Source organism: Xenopus laevis, chromosome 1L (genome assembly GCF_017654675.1).
Source record: "Xenopus laevis strain J_2021 chromosome 1L, Xenopus_laevis_v10.1, whole genome shotgun sequence".
Classification (NCBI taxonomy): domain Eukaryota; kingdom Metazoa; phylum Chordata; class Amphibia; order Anura; family Pipidae; genus Xenopus; species Xenopus laevis.
This window is the reverse complement of record NC_054371.1, coordinates 155445553-155469025: the sequence shown is the minus strand read 5'-3', so window position 1 is coordinate 155469025 and position 23473 is coordinate 155445553. Positions and strand designations below refer to the sequence as shown.

The window sequence follows — 23473 nt, the reverse complement described above, 5'->3', positions numbered from 1 at the left end:
GGATTACCAAAGAGGCAGAAGAAAGCACTGTTTATATAGTCTGTCTATGTTCTAAGGTGAATATCCCTTTTAATAACAGACTTTTTTGATTCGATTTAGAAATTATTTTCATGAAATGAAGCTCATGTTGAATTTTCATGATCATTCCCCTTTAGGTTTTCCAAGGTCACTTACAAAATCATAACAGAAGTCTAGAAACAGGCCAGGTAAAAACAATACACTTTTATTCTAGAAGTCGCAAACAGGTATCAAAATGAAATGGAGGCTGAGGGATAGGAGGGTGCATATTTAAACAAGCTTAAAGCGCGGATGGATTGAGGGACTGTTAAGAAAGGTGCTATGAGACAAGACAGAAAGACAAGCAGATGAAGAGTTACATGAAAGGTTAATGAATTTAAGAGTCTTCCTCGTTAGCGCTGTCTCCTTCATCTTCTCCCTCTTCTGTTTCTTTGTCTCCATCTTTAATTTCTTCAAGCTAAACGAAAAGATTTTAGAAATGAATTAAAGGGGTAGTTTGCCTTTGAGTTAGCTTTTATTAGGTTATAAAATGCCCTGTTCTTAGCAACTTTTCAATTTGTCTTCATTTTTTATAGTTTATAATTTGCATTCCACTTCTCTTTGCAGCTTTCAAAAAGGGGTCACTGGCAGCCCAACAACTATTGCTCTGCAAAGCTACCATTTTATTGTTACATTTTAGAAGTTCATCTTTCAGTTTATCCTAACTACTGCCTGGTTCTGAGGGTAAAAGGAACCCTAGCAAACAGCTGCTAACATTCCAAACTGAAAAACTGCTGACAAGCTAAATCAAATGACAAAAAAAATTAAAAAAAATGAAGAACAATTGCCGTTTTGAATATCACAGTCTACATCATACAAAAGAAAACATTAAAAGTGAACAACCCCTTTAAAGAAAAGTAATCTTTAACCTAAATTAAAGATATGGCAAGTGCTGTGCAATCTGGTTTAACATGTTGCAGTATTGATAGACACATATACAGATCCATACAGTTCCAAGCCAGTAGTTATGTGAGGTCACATTGTCCCCTATTGGTCGATCAGCTATAATGTGAGCAGTGTAATAGGCCAAATAGCTTGGGCCAACTTTTTCACATGGACTTCACATTTCACATGGACTGCCTTTGCCATGCTTTACACAAAGTAGTAAGTGCTGCATAAACAGGGACAGCACAAAGAAGCTTATATTATACATTCATAAGTTTATTTAGAACCATTGGTTACTTTAGAGCTCATCTGGATATAAATAACTACAAAAAAAAAGGTATCCTGCTTAATCTCAATACATGTATTTGTATGCTCCCTCACAGGTTTCAAGACACTTTGTAGGTGGTAATTCCTTATGAATTCTACTTGCATAAGCAATGCAGTGATGTCTCTTTATTCAACATTCTTACCGTGTCTTCACCCTGTTCGTCATCATCAAGCAAGTCTCCTTCCTCTGCAGAATCCCCTGTTTCTTCTATCAGCTTAACACCAGTCTCCTCTTTCTTTAAAGAAACGCTGCTTTGGTCATCATCTAATTTGGTATCTAGTCAAAGAGGGAAATTTTGATCAGTCAACACTTTAAATGTAACTTTAGAAGTTTCATTTGGTGCCTCTAAATTGAAGAAATTATTAGGCTCCTGACAATAATATGTGTACATGTATTTGTTGGCGCACGCAGAAATTTCTGCGTGCAGGATGAGCAACATCCACAAGGAATGCCAAGATTATACCTAAACATTCTAGTTAACAGATGTAAAAATGAAAATATAAGCTATGTTCAATGATTAAAAAAAAAAAACCTCTCCTGCATTGGGAAACAGTCTCTTAATTTAGGTTTAAGCATTTAACACTTAATACAAATTATAACTTTTTATACATACACCTCAGATGTGTCAGGTAAAGAGGCCCTCAAACTGTATGAATTATTAAGAACTATGCAGTTTTACCTTGTTTTGACTGGTCACGCTCAATCCTTTCTAGGTTTTCCAAGAGAGAATCTACTCTCTGCTTTATCTGACTGAGCTCCTTTTTGATTGCCTGAAGATCATCTCCCTTCACTGTAAAAAGGAAATCAAAGTTATAGCAGATTTTTATCCTAAACAGACTATACATATATTATATAACATACAAATATGTTTACACAGGCACACATTTTGCATATACTGTACGTAGCAGCGTAAAAGTCTATTATACACACACAGTGCAGGTTATATCTATATATAAAGTATACTTTGCAATCATTTAAGTATACAATTCTCATATACAGAACAATATTAATGATAAGAATGTCTTAAGTTTAAACCTCAGTTTGAAAACAGGTGCTTTAAACATCTTGCAATGGAAATGTTGCCAATATATAATGATATGCTATTCATATATTTAATGTGTGTAGTACAGGGTAATGCACATGGCAGACCGTTTTGGAAAGGCTACAAACAAAAGTGGTTGTTCTCATCTTTCCTAAGGTCCCTCTCATTCAGCGTCTTACAGCCTGGCAAATTGTAATTACAAGCCCAAGCCTTTAAAACATTGCTTATTGTAGTAGGCTTTAAGGGTAGACCAATGATTATGGAAAAGTTCGCTAGGACAAGGTAAAGAAATATATAAATACAGCAGGTTATTGACTTACATCTACTAGATTTTGAGGAACCACCTCGCTGGCCACTTTTTGAGTTAAAGCCACTCTTACCACGCCGAGATGCATTTCCAGATACTCTTTGCCTTTTTGATGGCACTACTGCCCGAGCTAATGGAGGAGGAGCTGGTACACGTGTTGCAGAATAGCTGCATACAACCAAGAGGAAACAGAAGTAACATGCGAATTAAAAAAAAGAAAAAAAAAAAAGAAATACTAAAACCCCCTGGATAACACATTTTGATAATATAATCTTTCAAATGTGAAACATTTAGATTAGGAAAACATGCAATCATTTCTAAATAAATGTAATGATCAACCAAAAAATATCATTTGAAATGTAACATCTTAATTAAGTGACCTGTATATACCTGTCATAGTAATCTCTTGGGAAATCATACTCCAAATCAAAGGAAGACCTAAAGAAAGAAGCAGAGGAAAGAAATAAGTTGGCAGAAAAAGCAATGTGATTGCTTACAATCTGACATTTTACACAAATGCTTTTATGTATGTAAGAAGCTAATCTGAAGACCAAGAATATGAAGCTCTGATTCTGTCATGTGACAACATGGCCCTTTGGGGGAATCTAAAAGCATCCAGCCACACTTCTATAAACCCACAGGAGAATCAGATCCTTTAAAGGAAACTATACCCCAAGGATGAATACTTAACCAACAGGTTGTTCACCTTTCAACACTTTTTTCAGTTCAGTTGTTTTCAGATTGTTCATCAGAATACTTTTTTTCAATTACTTTATATTATCTATTTGTAGTGGTTTTTCCTAATACTGAAGTGTAGCATTTCAAAGCTTTAAACAGACAGGAAGTTTAAACTTCAAGTTTGGAAAACCGGTAAACAAACAAAAAAAAAAAAAGGAAACCAACTGAAAAAAAGTATTTATGGAGAACAATCTGAAATTAACAACTGAAAAAAGGGTTTGGAAGGTGAACCAACCCTTTAAAGGGGTGGTTCACCTTTAACGTAACTTTTATTATGTTATAAAACAGCCAATTCTAAGCAACTTTTCAATTGGTTTTCATTATTTTTTATAGTTATTTGCCTTTTTCTTCTGACTCTTTGCAGCTTTCAAATGGGCGTCGCTGACTCCCTTCTCAAAAACAAATGCTCTGCAAGTCTACAAATGTATTGTTATTGCTACTTTTTATTACTGATCCTTCTATTCAGGCTCTCTCTTATTCATATTCTAATCGATTATTCAAATCAATGCATGGTTGCTAGGGTAATTTGGACCCTAGTTACCAGATTGCTTAAGATGCAAATTGAAGAACTGCTAAATAAAAAGCTAAATAACTCAAAAACCTTAAATAATAAAAAATGAAAACCAATTGCAAATTGACTTAGAAGATCACTCTCTACATCATACTAAAAGTTCTCTAAGGTGAATAACCCCTTTAAGTGGCCTATTAAAGAATCTTCCCAAACTGGAATTTTATGTGGAAGAATGTGGGTGTGAATATTGGCCTCATATTTTACCATAAACCACCATATTGGCATGGTATGGGTCCCCCCTTAGTCTAAACAGAAATAATGCACCCCTAACTGTAACAGGAACAAGTGTGGAAGTAAAAGCCAGAACTCTTAATTGTTAATTGGCTCATGTGACCTAATGTTTGGTTTGTTTGTGCGCACGTGAATCCTAGGATCCCAGGGGGTGGCCCATAGTATTTAAAATGGCAAATTTCTATTTAGGATTACCAAATGGCATACTACTAAAAAGTATATTTTTATGAAAATGGTTTATTTAGATGAAGCAGGTTTTTACATATGGGCTGTTTGGTTTGATATTTTTAGAGACCTACATTGTTTGAGGTGTACCTTTCCTTTAAAATCTTAATTTCCATAGATCAGGGGTCCTCAACCTTTTTTACTTGTGAGCCACTTTTAAATGTAAACACAAGCAAGAAAATGTTAATGGGGATGTCAAATAAGGGTTGCGATTGGCTGTTTGGTAGCCCCTATATGGACTGGTAGCCTACAAGAGGCTCTTTTTGGAAGTACACCTGTTTATTTATGCAAACAAAACTTGCCTCCAAACCAGGAATTTAAAAATAAGCTCCTGCTTTGAGGCCACTGGGAGCAACATCTAAGGGGTTGGAGAGCAACATGTTGCTCGAGAGCTACTGGTTGGGGACCACTGCCATAGATATTCAGCTAGAATATTTGCTTGTACCGTGACTTGTTAGTAAATCCACTAAAGGCATGTGTCTCCCACTCGACAAAAAAACTAGAATGATCTACAGATGAATTTGCCTCTATCCCAGTTTTAAATGGGGCACTAAACAAAACATACCCATACATGTCTGCAGCTGATCGTTTGACACCAGTTTTGCTTCTGTTTGCTTTAGGTTCAGCAGCTAAATTGATATCTGAAAAAAGAAATAAGTCAAAGCATCATTAGATAGGAATCACTGGCTCATATAACTAAACAAAACATTTGAAAATGGGGAAAAATGTTATACTATGTATGCTTTGTTGTGTTGTGCAGGTCAACCCGTAATGGTTGGGCAAATTTAAACCCAAACATCCCCAACCAGCAGTAGACCCTATGGGTCCCTATGGGTTTTGAGTCCCCTGGAACATAACTATTTACAACCCCCTTAAACTGTAATCAAATTCAGCATGTCAACTGAACAAGTTAAGCATCATTCTATTAGGAATAATTTTTTCCTGTTCATTTTATTTTCTGATTTTATTAGTAGTTATTAAAATGTGTATATAGCAGTAAATATCCAAAAATATTCATATATTTATCTTATCCTCAGCTGTTGGATTTAAAAGTTTGTGCAAGGTATGGATAATTTATAGTTGTAGTTAATTAGCCAAACACAAGCTTAACACCATGGTCCACAGTGCAAAGTTTAGACTGCAGTGATGTCACGGTTCCCACCATTAGGGGACTGGAGTAGAGTAATGAGTACTCTGGCAGGCTGATGGAAGAGCGAGATTGGAGGATACAAGAACACTACCTGTCTGAATGCACTATGTATTTGTAAAGTTTAAAGAAGGAATAATGCATTGGGGTTATTTATCATCCTTTGGACAAGGACCTGTTTTTACTGAAATCAAATATTAATGCTACGGAGTACAATGGTATTACCTAGGATTCCAACTCTGAGGAAGGCCTTTCTGATTTTAAATAGCACCAATACGATGATACTTATTATACCATCAGTATTTCCATTTTTCATGAATATACCCCTTCTATTGTACAGAAACTGTTAAAAAAAAAAAAAAAAAAAAAAAAAGGGAGGACCAACTTAATACCCTTCGATTTGAAATGAAAATTGGACATGCAGGTGCACAGTGCTACTTATTACTCTTTGAAACATGCAGTTGTAAGGTAATGTAGTATATTTACAAGAGTCAGCATTGTGTAAGAGTATTGAAAACAGGAGGTAGACAAAATACGTTGATGCTCTTCAAAGGATGGAATACCAGTTGGTCTAAATATTTATTTCATAGAAGCAACTCACAGCAATGAATCAGAACTTTGTCTTCTTAATCTATATAATATGAGTTTCTAATGGATAATAGGTTTATAACTCATTTTAGGTCTTCCCTCCCTTCCCAATCTTTCAGTCAACATCTCATTGCCTTAAAGCAAAAAACTGAACCCTGCTTTGTGCTGCCCCTGCAAAGAGAAGGTTTGCAGCGGTGCCAAAATCTGGGCTCAGCAAATCAAACTCATATAATCCTCATTCAAAGAAAGCCATTAACACCAAGCAGTGCATTGCTGTGTTTTTGCTATAGATCTAGAAAAGGAACAACTGACTTCACCTCATACTATACAAGTGATAGCATTAGTGATGTCACCACTAATTTTACAAAAGGCATCAGATTGGTGCAGATCTGTAAGTGATGCAGTTTAAAGATTCAGTAACACAAAGAAAGACCTATATGTATTTACACAGAACATTTATGCACATTCAAAAGAACTGCATTTGTGGAGTACAACTATCTAAACTGAAGATATCTGCAGTTTCTTTTGCAGATGTTCATGCATATGTACGGCCAATAGAGGAATTCTGCTGCCTTTGGAAAAACACGTTTCATGCACTTTTGTGCGATTGCACTGGTTAACCATAAAGGATCCATAAGGCCATTGGCTTTATGGGTCCACTAAACACAATACCATTGTTTAGGCTGCAAATAAAAGAAAGGTGAATAACTCATGAGCTGCCAGGAAACTCTCTGCTATAAAAACTAATGTTAATTAAAAATAATCTTATGTTACTGTTCCTTTAATTTAAACAAATGTATGAAAAAGTTAATACACAACAACCATATAAAGCTAAAAGAGATACACTCATGGGAAACATGTTTTTTTTTTTAAATGCATCAGTTAATAGTGCTGCTCCAGCAGACTTCTGCACTGAAATCCATTTTTCAATAGAAAAAAGGCAATGTTTTATATTTAATAAAATATTTTATTTTGAAATCTGACACGGGGCTAGATATATTGTCAGTTTCCCAGATGCCCCCAGTCATGTGACATGTGCTCTGATGAACTTCAGTGACTTTACTACTGTGCTGTAAGTTGGAGTGATATCCACCTCCCCCCCCCAGCAGCAGAACAACGGGAAAGTAACCAGATAACAGCTCTCTGATAGATATAATAATAGCACTCAATAGTAGAAATCCTGTCCCACTGCAACTCCTTCAGTTTCATGGAGTAGGAGAAACAATAGCCAGTCAGAAAGCAGTACCATAGTGCAGCACTGGCTCTTTCTGAAAACACATGACCAGGCCAAATGACCCGAGATGTCTGCCTACACACAATATTACAACTAAAATAAATAAATAAATAAAATAAATATAAAAGGAATCGTTCACGAATTAAATTTTATATAGGAGAGTGAATTATTTGCAGTGTAAACAGTGTAATTTAGAAATAAAAACAACACCATAAAAATCATGATCCCTTTACGTACCTTACATACAAGCTATTTAATTTGAATCAACTCTGCCAAGGCCTTAAATATATTACGTTTTCTTTACAAAGGGTCTCTCACTTCACTTACCCAGGACTTGCCCTGCAATCATGCGCCCATCTTCACCTGCAACGGCTGTACGGGCAGTGCGTTCATTGGAAAACTGCACAAATGCAAAGCCCTTGTGCACAGAACAGCCCACAATCTTTCCATATTTTGAAAAGATTGCTTCTACATCAGTTTTCTTAACAACAAGCGTATTAAGGTTCCCAATAAATACACGCGAGTTCATCGAACGGGGATCCGTCTTGTTAGTCACATTACTGGCCATCATGATGGAATGAGGGGACGCAATTTTGGCCTAGAAATAGAACACAAAAAAAGTCTAGAAGAGTAACATAAAATAAAAAAATACAATAAAATCAAGGTGGAATGTAATGCATTTCAATATTAAACCATTGCTGAAAGACTAGAATTAACAACACGGTAAAATACAATAAATTGTAGAAAACATTTCATATCTATTACAAATATAAGGTGTGTGGGGTGGTATATTATCTGTTGGTAAATATTAGCTCCTGCTTAAAGTTTTATGATAATGTAACAATGGGATATCTGCAAACCTATTTTTAATATCACAGTTGAAAAAGCAATAAAGTACTGAATGTAATGAAATAAAATACAGAATAGTTGGAACAGGACTGATTAACTTAGCGATTACATGAATCATGCAAAACAAAAATAGGAAAGACATTTAAACAGGAGCTTTTACCTTACCATTATCTAGTCTTACCATAAGCCAGAAGAATTAGATGCCCAATTCATCTCGACGAGTTCTTTTCTGCTGACTGCCAGCGAAGGGGCAAAGATGGCAGGGGTGGGCAAGGGAGGGGTAGGGGAAAGGACGTGTATGAAGGGAAGTTCAACTAATTAAAAAAAAAAAAAATCCAATTCCCACATATACTGCTACCACACAGTGGGGTAAACACTATTCCAGGGGGGTTAACTGTCCCAACAGCATTAGTAATACCACTCACATTATAAAACTAAAAATGATATTCAATAAAAATCTTGTTGTGGCAAAAATGCAAAACACATAGCATAAAAATATTCAAACATAACAATTAAGTCCTTTTGTCAGCATAACTGGAAGCATGGGGAGAAAGTTAAATTTTAGCATAAAAATATGGACTATTCACAATTGAAAAGGATAGAAAGCCTCTCCTTCCCAATCCACCCCCCACCAGGAAAAATAAAAATAAAAACAGTCAGAAAAATTAGCAGCAGTATAATTAGACATTTATACAAAAAAAAAAAAAAATAGAAAAAAATAAAAAAAATCAGAAATACATCAACATGTTAAAAAGGAGACCATTAAGGCATTAAAAATTTTGGAAAAATGTTTTGAAAAAAAAACAGGAAAGCGAGACTTACGGTAGTTGAAGTTTCAAAAAAAATTCTTCGCTGTGAAAAAAAAGGGGAAAAATTATGAAAACAATCCAGACTGGGGGGGGGCAAAATATTTAAAAATGTGATTTAAAAATTCTAGCAATTCTAAAAATGCTATGCTAAATAAAATGCATTATATTGCCATGTGATACCCCTGTAATTCAGCAATTACAGAATGGGATAGGAAGGGTGGGGGGTAGGTAGGAAATGGAAAACTATCCTGCGCTAACAACTGGAAACTGCAATCATTTTAAAAAAGTAAAAAAAAGAAAAAAAAAACTGCCAAAAATCAACTGGGACAGAAAATTATTTTAGTGTTCTGTAAGATAGGTAGCTTTGTGACACATTTGTCCAGAGGGACTGCACCTAGGAACTTTAGCAGCCCCATGTCACCGTATGCTGGCATAATGCTCTGTTTTATTCAGTGAGTAGGGGGGGGGGGAAAGCACCTTGTCTAATTGGAAACAAAGGAAGAGCAAAATGTATATATAGATTTATATAATCTGTCAGAACAGGTATGGGGAAGAAGGAAGGGTAATTTGGAGAACTGCTCAGATCACTCTCCTGTGGAAATGAGAAGGGGAAAAAATTTTAGACTGAGAGGAGCAAAAATGAGGGCAACTTCAAACTAGGGAAAATTATCAGGCCACTAAAACACTACAAAAGTGCAATTATCCATACAACCATCTACAAGCAATTGGTGTTAGCTACAAAGAAAGCCTTTGGTTTTGCTTTATATATGTATACTATGGGAAAGAATTTTAACTGTAGTTACTAATTGCACCCAATTAGACAAAAACACCAAAAAAAAAAAAAAAAAAAAAAAAAGTGATTTCTCTAGAACAGAATTTCTTCCTGTCAGTGCAGCAAACTTGGGTTAAATATCCACCTCCGGAGGCAGGGCAGAAGAAAAATTAGAACTCAACTCCTCCCTCTTCATATAATCTCTTGCTCCTCCTGATTCCCCTCAGTTTTTTTTCTTCTGTCCTGCTTGGAGGTTAGGACAGTCATATTTTTTTTTCTCTTATTATTTGTCTTTGGTATTCATTTCTTTTCAGGTTATTTATTTTAACAAAAAGAAGCGGACATATGAGCAGGAGGCATCCTAGCTCTTGAGACACTGCTTGTGTCAATTACCAGCCCTACACCACTCCTCAGGACTGGTAGGCTGATGGGGATGATCGCTGATTGTCTGGACACAGCCACCCGCTCTCAAAGCCTGGGTGTTTGCTGTTTTGGCGCTGCATCTTGGCAGATTCTCTAGTGCATATCCAGACATGCTGACTCCTGCGCGCACTTCCAGATTCGGAGGATAAGGCGCCAGAACCCGATGTATATGCGCAGGCTTGGATTCTTCATGCGCACTGCAGGGAACCAGGCAGAGGACACGGAGCTCTCTTCAGAGCCCTCAAGGTAGCGTTTTGACTCACAGCACAAGGATTTTAATCCAGAGCTGCTTACATAAGCGGGCCTAATATGTTTAATAATTACATACACACACATTTCCTCATAAGGTTTCCTCCAAAAACCGCCTCCACTCCACTGATTCTGGAGATCAGAGCAATACGAAACGCCATACTTCATTGGTCTCAAGAATTAACAAAACAACCACTCCGAATTCAATCAATGCCACAGCAGTAGTCTACCTCAACAAACAAGGGGGTACTCGCAGCAACAAGGCCATGCAAGAGGTAACTCAAGATACTCAGCTGGGCAGAACTCCACGTTCCAGCCATCTCCGCAGTGTTCATTCCGGGAATTTTAAACTGGGAGGCGGACTACCTTAGCCGCCAACGCTAGACCAGGGAGAATGGTCCCTTCACCCGGACATCTTCGCACAGTTAGTGACCAAATAGGGAAGACCAGACATAGACATGCTAGCATCACGACACAACTTCAAAGTACCTACGTACTGCGCCAGGCCACAGGATCCAAGGGCAGCATACGCAGATGCCTAAGTCATACCTTGGGCTTTCAGAAGAGTCTATGCCTTTTCCCCTCTAGCACTCCTTCCTCGAGTCATACGCAAGATACGACAAGAACAGACGGAGACCATTTTCATCTCCCCAGATTGGCCCAGGAGACCTTGGTTCTCCGAACTCATCAATATGTCAGCAGCTCCACCATGGCGACTACCTCTTCAACCAGACCTGCTAACTCAGGGACCAATAAAACAAGACAACTTAACAAGGTTGCATTTAACGGTCAGGCTATTGAAACCGCAATATGGCGCTCAAAAGGGTTCTCACAAGAAGCCACCAACATATTATTGAAGGCCAGAAAGCAGTCCACCACTACCGTTTATCATAGAACTTGGAAAGCCTTCTTAGACTGGTGCACATCCACACACGTTCAGTGGCAGCAAGCGACTGTTCAGACAATTGTTGAGTTTCTTACCCGGGGTTTCCACTTAGGCCTTTCCTTAGCCACATTAGAGGGCCAGATTACAGCCCTTTCCCTACTACTCCAACACCAGTGGGCAAGACAACCAGATATTCAATTTATGCAAGGTGTTAGCAAGGTTAGGCCCCCGTATAGGGATCCAACAAGTCCATGGGATCTCACCTTAGCCCTCAATGTTCTGCAAGGGCCCCCCTTTGAGCCATTAGCATCCTGTCCAATTAAGTTTCTCACCTGGAAGATGACATTTCTCCTGGCCATTACCTCTACAAAGAGTGTGTCGGACATGGCAGCCTAATCTCAAAAAGAACCATGGCTCATATTGCACCAAGATAGAGCAGTTTTAAGAACTATACCTTCTTTTCAACCCAAGGTGGTATCTGCTTTTCACCTAAATGAGGAAATCAAACTTCCTTCCTTTTGCCCTAATCCAAAAAATGCCAAAGAAAAAACACTACATAAGCTGGATGTAGTGTGAGCAATATGCTACTACTTAGACAGATCCAAAGATTACAGGAAATCAGATACATTTTTGGTAACTTATGGCATCAATAAGGGTTCCCCCACTTCAAAGCGTACGATTTCCAGATGGTTAGTAGAGACTATAAATTGTGCTTATGACCTTAGTCACAAACCTAGACCCTAGAATCCGAGCACATTCTACCAGAGCACAGAGTGCTTCATGGGCGTTATATCATTTAGCTACCCCAGAACAAATCTGTAAGGCAGCCACTTGGGCATCACTATCTACATTTGCCAAATTTGATAGACTACATGTTTTTCATTCAGCCCCAGCAGCATATGGTAGAAAAGTATTCCAGGCTGCGGTGAGGCAACTGTAAAATTAAAAAACCCAGCCCTAGATAAGAGGGACAGCTTTGGGACGTCCCCAAGGTTGCTGCACTGACAGGAAGGGCCGTTCTAGAGAAGATGGATTTTCGACTTACCAGAAAATCTTTTTCTAGACGGCCTGGACTGTCAGTGCAGTAAGCCCCACCCTTTAGTTTCATGTTAAGGTGTTTACACAAGTTGATAACGTTTAAAATACAAAGTTGTACAATGTTGTTTTTGCGATCTCTTCTCTGCTATCCTTTCTATTCTCCAAACTGACCTGACAAACAAAACTGAGATGAATCAGGAGGAGCAAGTGATTATATGAAGAGGGAGGCGTCTAGATTCTAATTTTTCTTCTGTCCTGCCTCCGGAGGTGGATACTTAACCCAACGTTGCTGCACTGACAGTCCAGGCCGTCTAGAAAAAGTTTTTCCAGTAAGTCGAAAATCCATCTATACTGCCCTCCTTCTTCAAACTATCATTCTATAAATCCCAGAGGCAGTTGTAACAGACAAGCATTTTATATTATTTAGAAATGAAAATATGAACATTACGTAAAAAGAAAAGAAAATTGAAAACCCGTATAAGAAAAAAAGGTACAGAAAAGCTAGCTGAAAAGCACACCAAGTGTTGATGTGATGTGGAGTACTTCCCACCCACTATCATCAATATATTTAATTTATATGTGGATCCTGGCTACTTAAAGAGGTGGTTCACCTTTTAGTCTGTTATAGAATTCCCTATTCCTAATTGTATCTTTATTTTTTATCGTTTTCATATTATTTGCCAACTACATTTACATCTTTCCAGCTTTCAAATAAGGGTCAGTGACCCCTTCAGCCAAAAACTATTGCTCTGTAAGCTTAGAATTGTATTTTTAAATTTCACAACTTATCTTTCTATTCAGTTCATCTCCTAATCTTACACCAATATCTTATTTAAACCACTACCAGGTTGCCAAAGTAAATACTAGGGATGCACCGAATCCACTTTTTTGGATTCAGCCGAACCCCCGAACCCTTTGCGAAAGATTCTGCCAAATACTGAACCCGAATTTGCATATGCAAATTAGGGGTGGGAAGGGGAAAACTTTTTTTTTTACTTCCTTGTTTTGTGACAAAACGTCACGCGATTTCCCTCCCCACCCCTAATTTACATATGCAAATTAGGATTCGGTTCGGCAGGCAGAAGGATTCAGCCAAATCCCTGTCTGTCCTGCCTCCGGAGGTGGATACTTAACCCAACGTTGCTGCACTGACAGTCCAGGCCGTCTAGAAATAGTTTTTCCAGAAAGTCGAAAATCCATCTATACTGCCCTCCTTCTTCAAACTATCATTCTATAAATCCCAGAGGCAGTTGTAACAGACAAGCATTTTATATTATTTAGAAATGAAAATATGAACATTACGTAAAAAGAAAATTGAAAACCCGTATAAGAAAAAAAGGTACAGAAAAGCTAGCTGAAAAGCACACCAAGTGTTGATGTGATGTGGAGTACTTCCCACCCACTATCATCAATATATTTAATTTATATGTGGATCCTGGCTACTTAAAGAGGTGGTTCACCTTTTAGTCTGTTATAGAATTCCCTATTCCTAATTGTATCTTTATTTTTTATCGTTTTCATATTATTTGCCAACTACATTTACATCTTTCCAGCTTTCAAATAAGGGTCAGTGACCCCTTCAGCCAAAAACTATTGCTCTGTAAGCTTAGAATTGTATTTTTAAATTTCACAACTTATCTTTCTATTCAGTTCATCTCCTAATCTTACACCAATATCTTATTTAAACCACTACCAGGTTGCCAAAGTAAATACTAGGGATGCACCGAATCCACTTTTTTGGATTCAGCCGAACCCCCGAACCCTTTGCGAAAGATTCTGCCAAATACTGAACCCGAATTTGCATATGCAAATTAGGGGTGGGAAGGGGAAAACTTTTTTTTTACTTCCTTGTTTTGTGACAAAACGTCACGCGATTTCCCTCCCCACCCCTAATTTACATATGCAAATTAGGATTCGGTTCGGCAGGCAGAAGGATTCAGCCAAATCCCGAACCGAATCCTGGATTCGTTACATCCCTAGTAAATACCCTAGCAACCAAATAGCTGCTAAAATGCCAAACTACTGACAAGATGAACAAAAATCTAAACTGAAAAAATCACAAAGGAATAAAAATGAAAATCAATTGCAAATTGTCTCAGAATATAAATGTCTACATCATAATAAGCGTTATTCGTTTAAAGGTGAACATATACCATGAGAGGTTACCATTTATTTCTTTATGAGAAGAAATGATTTTTTAAATTGTTGCCACTTTCAAGCCTTACCTCAGCAACTGGATAGTATTTCAGACAGAAGGGCAAATCATTTTAAAATTAAAAACGATTTTGAATTCTTAGACTACCACTGTCAACTCCATACTAAATTTAATTTCATGGTGAATTTCTCTTAAAGAAAATTTAGAAAATACAACAAATCTGACAAAGAACTTAGTCCCATGAAACTTCTCAACTTTGTAGGATTAATGGACCGGTAACATCAAATTTAGTTTTTTTTTAAATTCATTAGTATTCAATGAAAAAAAGCCACAAAGACAAATTAAACTTTGAAATCACTAAGACTTTATTAAGAAATAACTTAACCAAAATCCTCTTGCGCTCCTCTTCAGAAAAGGCGACGATCCATTGTGCGGCACTCGATTTCTCCTATAAAGATGGCAGGGAGGGGAAATCAAGTGCCGCACGAAGAGTTTCGGTAAGTTATTTCTTAATAAAGACTTTGTGATCTCAAAGTTTAATTTGTCTTTGTGTTTTTTTTCCTTGTATACTAAAAAATTTTTAAAAAAAAAATTGATGTTACTGGTCCTTTAGTGATCCAGACAGCCAACAGGGCTGACAGAAATTGTACCAAGCAAGAAGGTAAATCATTTGATACATTCACCCTCAGCCAAACAATTTTACACCAATGAAGCGATCACTTCTGGGATGTTGTTCAAGGTCACCAGATTAAACTGGTAAAACACAGGTACATTCCCTAGTTATTTTTCAGCAAATGTGCCCCCAATTCCAGTTTTTCTGTTAAAAAATGATCTGCCTAAATGGCAATGATCCCAGGTAAAAGTCACTAACACTTTTTTCCCTAAGGCAGCCATCAGGGAGGTATGGCAATACCAGGTTATGTTAATACCACGGGCCCTACTACTGAATATAGAAAGGGGGACTTATAAAAAGCGTGGTTGCTAGGGTAATGTAGACACTAGCAATCAGATTGCTGAAACTGCAAACTGGAGAGCCGCTTAATAAAAAGCTAAATAACTCAAAAACAACAATCAATAAAGAAAACCAACTGCAAATTGTCTCTAAATATCACTCTCATATCATACTAAAAGTTAACTAAAAGGTGAAAACCCCTTTAAAGGAACTGTTCAGTATAAATATAAAAACTAGGTAAATAGGCTGTGCAAAATAAAAAATGTTTCTCATATAGTTAATCAGCCAAAAGGCTGGAGTGACTGGATGTGTAACAGAACATCCTGCTTTTCAACTCTGTAACTGAGTTAGTCAGCGACTTGAAGGGGGGCCACATAGGACATAACTGTTCAGTGAGTTTGTGATTGATCGTTAGTATACAGCTCAGATTTAAAATCAAACAGTTATGACCCATGTGCCCCCCCTTAAGAATCTGATTGGTAACTGCCTGGTAACCAATCAGTGGAAACCAAGAGAGCTGCAAAGCAGGAGGTAGTGTTCTGTTCTGTTACACATCCAGTCACTCCAGCCTTTATACATTACATTTTTGGCTAACTATATGAGAAACATGTTTTATTTTGCACAGCCTACTTATCCAGTTTTTATTTTTACATTGAACTGTTCCTTTTTAAAGGAATAGTAACAACAAAAAATGAATTAAAAGTAATGATTTAAAGTAATGAAAATATCATGTAATGTTGCCTTGCACTGGTAAAACTGAACTGTTTGCTTCAGAAACACTACTATAGTAGTACAGATAACACCATTAGACAGACAGAGCTTATCTGCTGTGTAACCTGAGCCTTTTCTCCTTTGAATGGCTGCCCCCATGGCTACACAGCAGCTTATTTATATAAACAATAATAGTGTTTATTAAGCAAACACAGCAGTTTTACCAGTGCAGGGCAATACTGCATTATATTTTCATTACTTTAAAAAACACTTATTTTTTGACATTACTGTTCCTTTAAGGGATTCTGTCATGGGAAAACATGTTTTTTTTCCAAAACGCATCAGTTAATAATGCCGCCCCAGCAGACTTAACCATAGAAACCATAGCCATAGAAAGCAGTTCCATTATGAAGTGCTGGCTCTTTCTGACCAGGCAAAAATTACCTGAGATGGCTGCCTACACACCAATATTAGAACTTAAAAAAAAAAAAAACAAAACACTTGTTGGTTCAGGAACAAAGTTCCTCATTTATAAAAACTATACCATAAAAACCACGACAGAATCCCTTTAAAATACAGATATCAATTTTCTAAGACAATCTGCATATGCAAATTAGGTTTGGATTCGGTTCGGCCAGGCAGAAGGATTCGGCCGAATCCTGGATTTAGTGCATCCCTAAAAAAAATATTAAAGTACTTTAAAGGAGACCTGTCACCCAAAAAAAAATTATTCCAAATCCTATTTTATCAAGTTACTTAAGCAAAATAAATTTTAATTACACTATATAAATTATTTAAATATTGTTTCCTTCGGTCCGGGAATTCATAATTATGGCAACCAGGCAGGAGCCATTTTGTGGACACTGTTATTAAGGCAATCCTTGCATCATCTCAGAATCTTGTTTGTGCACCAGAATGGGGGACCTGATGTCCATCCCCATGTGCTTGCTACACAATTAAATGGTAACGAGAGAGAGAGAGGAGAATGTGGGGAGCAGTGATAACTAGGAATTGCTGAATAGAAAGTGAAAGTAATTGCCTGCCCCGCCTCTACACCTAAGGCTATGCCTTAGGATCTCCTCTATTTACACTCCTGTCTCTCTCGCTTTCAAGCCACAGCCTGGTTGCTATGTTAAATTGGACCCTAGCAACCACAAGGCTGCTGAAATTAGAACCTGGAGAGCTGCTGAACAAAAGGTGAAATCACTTCAAATCCAGCAAATAAACAAAAAAAAAAAAAGAGGGATGCACAGAATCTGTTTCCGGATTAGGCCTTTTTTTTTTTTTTTTTAGCAGGATTCGGCCAAATCCTTCTGCCCAGTGCATATGCAAATTAGGGGCGGGGAAATTGTGTGACATTGTTTTTGTCACAAAACAAGGAAGTAAAAATGGTTTCCCCTTACCACCCCTAATTTGCATATGCAAATTAGGATTCGGATCAGTATTCGGCAGAATCCAAAATAGTGGATTCGGTGCATCCCTAAAAAAAAATAAGGACCAATTGCAAATTGTCACACACTACATCGCACTAAACATCAATCTAAAAGGTGAACAACCCCTTTAAATGCCTATGTTTTTGTCAATACCTTGCAGAAACCTTCTAGTAATCACAACAGCGTCTGTGTGATAGACATGAGCCCTTGCCATTCGTTTTGTTATGAGGCCTTTAACCTTCAAATAAATATGTGAGCTAGATTATCGCGGAGAGATTAGAGGGGGGGGGGACCTGTTGCCGCCAAAAACTTGCGCAGGGAATTGGTCATAAATGGATTAGGTGGCACCCCTGGACTAAACCATTGCTAAACTCTAGGTTATAATTAAGCACGTATGTTTATAAACAATAACCCGCTAAAAGGGTATGCGTTGCATTCACAGATGCAGCAAATACTAAAGGGCAATGGTAGAGCTGCCTCGGGCAATATATTACGCATCAAACCGGCATTACGTATTACAAGGCCTTCACCGCGGCCTCTTTCTGATGCCATTTAAGAGCGTTCGTCCGCCGGTTATACTTACCTTTCTTTTACTCGCAATAGCTAGACGCTATGGAGAGTCCGGAAAAGTCGAAAGGAAAAAAAAAAAGCCGGTGATGTCAGAGCCAGGCTCTTAATAAAAATGCTCTGCTTCGTTAACGCGAACGGCAAATTAAAAACCGAATCTGCTTCTTCACCACAAAATGGCAGAAATACTATTGACCCACTGCGCAGCTCGACTTAAGCGTTCTGACGTAAGGAAAGCCATGCGCGTGCTGATTGGACGTTCCGCACGCCGATCAGACTGAAAACATTGAGGTATTAACCAATTGGCGACGAGGGAGGAACACAGCGGTGCTGGGAGTGTAGTGTAATCCAATTGAGACGGAGCTTTAGAGCGCTCGTGTTTTACTTTGTGCAGGTCTCAACAATTGTAAATGTGAATGGGAACGTGGTAAATGAGCAGATGGTGCGTGTACCAGAGAAGACTAGTAGCTGAGTGACCAATATTGCCTGTGGGCTAATGTAGACTTCAAAAAAATACAGCATGCTGCCCACTTGATTTGACTTATAGATATACATATAATCATGTTTCCGTCTCAGTCAAATGTATCAAATATTTCTGTTCAAATTACTTTCAAGCAGACCCGGACTGGCAATCTGTGGGTTCTGGCAAATGCCAGAAGGGCTGCTATAAGGTGCCATAGAAAGTTGGTATTTAGTGGGCTGGTGGAGGGCTGTTTGGGCCTCTGTGTATCTGAAATGCCAGGGCCTATTTTAATTCTCAGTCCGGACCTGCTTTCAAGTGCCGCGTCGGACTGGGACACCAGGGGCCCACCCAAAAACCTTTGACATGGGGCCCACCTAGGGTTGCCACCTTTTCTTGATAAAAATATATAAACTTATCTTTAATCCCTGTTAATAACATGGGGATCAAGCCCGGATTTGTGGCGATGTCACAAAGGCCCGGGCCGCATGCTGCCTGCCGAGGAGCACCAGTGGTCCGGCGTTTGGACTTGCAGGAGGTGCGGGCAGCGGGCGCGTCTCAGATGGGTGCTAGTACCGCGCGGCCTAGGGGCACCTGCAATACAAATCCGGCCCTGATTGGGATCAACCATAATTTTTACCAGCCAGGTGGCAATCCTAAAACCACCAAGTAATCTTAGACCAGGGGCCCACTCTCACTACTATTATTCTTCCTCTCCTCACTAGCAGCGCCGTTTCCGGGGCTGCTGCCGTCTGAGGCAGCAGCCCAGATGCCGCCCCCCTCCTCTCCCGCTCCACGCTTAAAAATTAGCGTCGGAGCGGGTCTAAGGGGGCAGTGTCGCTATTGCATTAAGAGCAATTGCGCTCTCTGCACTAACGCAGCCAAATTTCTGGGTTAAAACCCGGACGTTTTTTTGCCGCCCCTTGTAACTGCCTGCTTCATGCCGTCTGAGGCAAGGATCTCACCTTGCCTCATGGCAGAAGCGGCCCTGCTCACTAGGGTTGCCACGTGGCCGGTATTTTACCGGCCGGTACCTGTCCGGTAAAAATGATGGTTGATCCCAATGTTATTAATTGGTGAAAAATTGATATGAATATATAGGAAGGCCGGTATTTTTTTCCGGAAAAGGCAACAACCTCTATTCTCCTAGTCTCTTTTCTTTACATACTGTAATCTATCATTCCATCTATTTAGCCACATTATTCTCAGTCAAATAGGGAATGGCCATGAAATAGGCCAAATGTTTAGCAGCATGAGGGCCCACTGACACCTGGGCCCACCGGGATTTTTCCTGATATCCCGATGGGCCAGTCCGACACTGTTCAAGTGCAGTAAGAACTAAATATCCACATTTGTTTTGCCATATGTCTTTTTGCAATGGCAGATGGAGCAAAACCCCCACATGCAAAGAATGCTCTGATAAATGTCAGTAACTCTTTACTTCTGCACTGCTAGTTGCAGTCATATCACCCCTATCCTTCCTATCCCCAGTGGCCTATCAATAGAACCTATGAGATGTGAGAATAGCACTCAGTAGTATGTCCCACGTGACTCCTCAAGTTACATTGAGTAGGAGAAACAATAGCTTACTTATACCTCCCAACATTTAGGATATAGAAAGATGGACAAAAATAAATTTTTGACCAGGCTTGTTTTGTGGCCACACCCCCTAATTACTGTGTCCGTTTTACAAAATTTGCTAGTTTATGAACGTTTGAACACATTTCTGTGGTTTTTATGTGTTATTACAGTTTTGAAGGTGAATTGCCCTTTAAACTGTGAATCACAGTTCTCCCAAGAGACTTGCTTATCTTATATTGTTACAAAAGTATCTAAGTATCTATTCTGGGCTCTCTGCCAAAAGCCAATTAAATTAGAAACTTTGTATCTTTTTCTGGCTGTTCAGTGCAGGAGAAAGTCGGGACATTTCAGTAACAATCCGGGACTGCGGGTTGAGCTGTCAAAATCGGGACAGTTGGGAGATATTGCTTATCTGCAGACAGTTCCATTTGGAAATGCTGGCTCTTTCTGAAAGCATAGGGTCAGGCACAATGCACTGATATGGCTGCCTACACACCAAAATTACAGCTAAAAATATACTTGCTTGTTCAGGAATAACAATTTATATGGTAGAGTGAATTGCAAATAATATCTACCAGAAGCTGATACAGCAAGACTGATTAATAATCACAATAAGCAGACTGCACTGGATCTGCAGATACAAATCTCTACACAGTCTCCAGCTGCTTTACAGGGAAACAAGCAAAGCTGCTTGAGTTCTGGGAAGTCCCTCCCCCCCTGCCGTTTGAACATATGTTCGTTTCCCTGCAGAGCAGCTAGGGATCGTCTGAAGTTTCCTATCCACAGCAGTCAGAGCAAGTAAAACAAAGGGGAATTTCATTGCATACAGTCAGATTTTGTTTTATAAAAATGGTAGACATTTTTAATTAAAGTATATTGAAGATAGATTTCTTTTTCATTAAAGAAAGTAAAAATGGGATATTATTTTCTTTGCCTTTACATCCCCTTTAAGCAACTGGGACTATATCCTAAATAGGAGCAAAGAATCTATGAAGATTCTCCTTTTATCCAGGTCATGATACAGTATCTAGTAGAATTAAGTCAAAGACAACTGGACATTTAGAGTTTCACCACTCATTCTAGATACTATAGGTGCAAGTTGCAGCTTTATTCTTTTAGTAATTGTATTAATCAAATCACAGGATGTTGTGTATGTTGTGAAGGGCACAGGCTGTTCAGTAGCCTCAATTTGTGCTGCTGGGCTCTGAGTCAGCTTCTCATATAGCTTGTTGCTTAGGACTACATTCCTGCGTATGTACCTTAGTAAGAAATGGTATAGTCTCTGCTAGTATTTATATGTAAATTAAAGGTCCACACCAGTACAATACAGAGCAGAACCTCATATGGAAATGAAAGAGCAATAGCAGTGACATTACAATGCTGGGTGGAGACTCTACTCTTGTAAATGAAAGCTATACCAGTGGCATTACAATACTTGTATGTTAAAATGTGCCTTTTCCAAAATCATTGCCATCAGTATAATGGTAAAGGGGTGGTTCAACTTTACGTTATCTTTTAGTATGTTACAGAATTCTAAGCAACTTTTTATTTGACAAAACAAATGCTCTGTAATGCTACAAATGCATTGTTATTGCTACTTTTTTTTTTTACTCATCTTTCTATTCAGGCCTCTCCTATTCATATTTCAGTCTCTTATAGAAATTAAAGCATAGTTGCTAGGGTAATTTGGACCATAGAACCAGCTTGCTGAAACTGCAGACTGCAGAGTTGCTGAATGAAAAGTTAAATAACTTATAAAACACTAATAAAAATAAAAATGAAAACCAATTGCAAATTGTGCCAGAATATCAATCTCCCCTTTAAGCACACACATATACAGTATCTCAGTGTGCAATGTCCATCAAAGTAACTATTTAAAATAATTCAGCTATGGTTCCAGAATTGCAATGCTCTAATGTACTTGATACATGTATTCACTTTTATACATTAAACTACATTAATAGAAAGCCACTAATACCATTAAAAAAACATGATCCACAAGTCCATTCTGCCTCTGGATACTACAGTTCAAAACAATTGGTCACGTGGAACAGAGAGACAGCATAGCACATTTCCATATAGGTCATCAAACCTTATTAAATTCATAGTTACATAGTTAAATTGAGTTGAAAGAAGAAGAATACCAAAGTCCATCAAGTTCAACCCCTCCAGATGAACCCCAGTGCACATACATACACACACTTATACTGACTCCTATATGCACTCACATAAACGATATATCCCAAAATCTATACTAATTGTAGACTTTAGAATCACAATAGCCTATGATATTATGCTTGTTTTCCAGAGAAAAAATCTTTCATCCCATTAGCCAGTTTAGTTGCACGTCTGGTCACACACATGCGCAAAATGACACTCACACAAGCGTGGCAGTGCAAGTACACAGGAAAATACAACATACAGTTGGAGAGAGGGGACCGGACATGGGGTAGGCGACAGAGGAGATACGTGCCTGGCGTCTGTTCAAGGCCATTATTCCTTAATTTAACCAGTAACCTTCTGTGTGGCACTGTATCAAATGCTTTAGCAAAGTCTAAGTAGATTACATCTTCTGCAATCCTAGAGTCAAACTTCCACATAGGCACATCAAAGGGAATGGGGGAAGCAGGTTTAATGCATTTTGTGACAATAGTCACGGAGCTTAAGGAATTGCGTTCCTTGTGGCCAAGTTTTGTTTATGAACATTTATTTATATGATAGTACTGACACGGTCTTCCATTTTACAGATGGATAAAGGATAGATAAAGGCAACAGAAGATAACAAGTCATTCCTGTACTCAGCCTTTCAAGCATTAGTCTTTACATGCAATCAGTGGACAAGTGTTCAGTTCTACCCAGTGTTTATGGTGCAAAATGGAAATCAACAAGAGTCAGATGTTGAACCAATATGTAATCACAAATCCCAATGTTACCATAGATGTGCACTCAACTGAAAAACAAACTTCAATAAAACAGCTTTGGGATGAACAGGGGGCATTTCAAGTTGTTAATGGAAAGTGGAGTATAAGCATGAAATATTTATTTGGGGGAGGCTAATCATGGGTTACCTTCTGTAGAAGAAAATACAGGTATAGTTTTATACTGTTTATTGCAGTTTGGTCAAATCGTAGGCACGCTAAGAGGGCTAAATTGCACCTATTAAGTCATACATACTTTGGGTGAACTATATTCTGGGTAATAAAACATGGCTAATTATGTCCAAAAGTACACACAT

The 23473-nt window shown here is 38.4% G+C and overlaps 1 protein-coding gene across 5 annotated transcripts in view; it reads right to left on the bottom strand.

Moving 5' to 3' along the window:
* Positions 1-207: 207 nt before the first annotated feature.
* hnrnpc.L (heterogeneous nuclear ribonucleoprotein C (C1/C2) L homeolog) overlaps positions 208-23473 on the bottom strand; it is a 29821-nt gene continuing 6555 nt past the window's right edge. The window contains 9 exon segments of one of the 5 annotated variants that reach the window (NM_001087891.1): positions 208-475; positions 1413-1546; positions 1950-2060; positions 2633-2787; positions 3010-3057; positions 4950-5025; positions 7681-7951; positions 9025-9054; positions 18214-18416. In NM_001087891.1, the coding sequence (NP_001081360.1) occupies positions 395-475; positions 1413-1546; positions 1950-2060; positions 2633-2787; positions 3010-3057; positions 4950-5025; positions 7681-7924 (849 nt within the window). In that variant the 5' untranslated portion in view covers positions 7925-7951; positions 9025-9054; positions 18214-18416 and the 3' untranslated portion in view covers positions 208-394. 5 annotated transcript variants of the gene reach the window in all.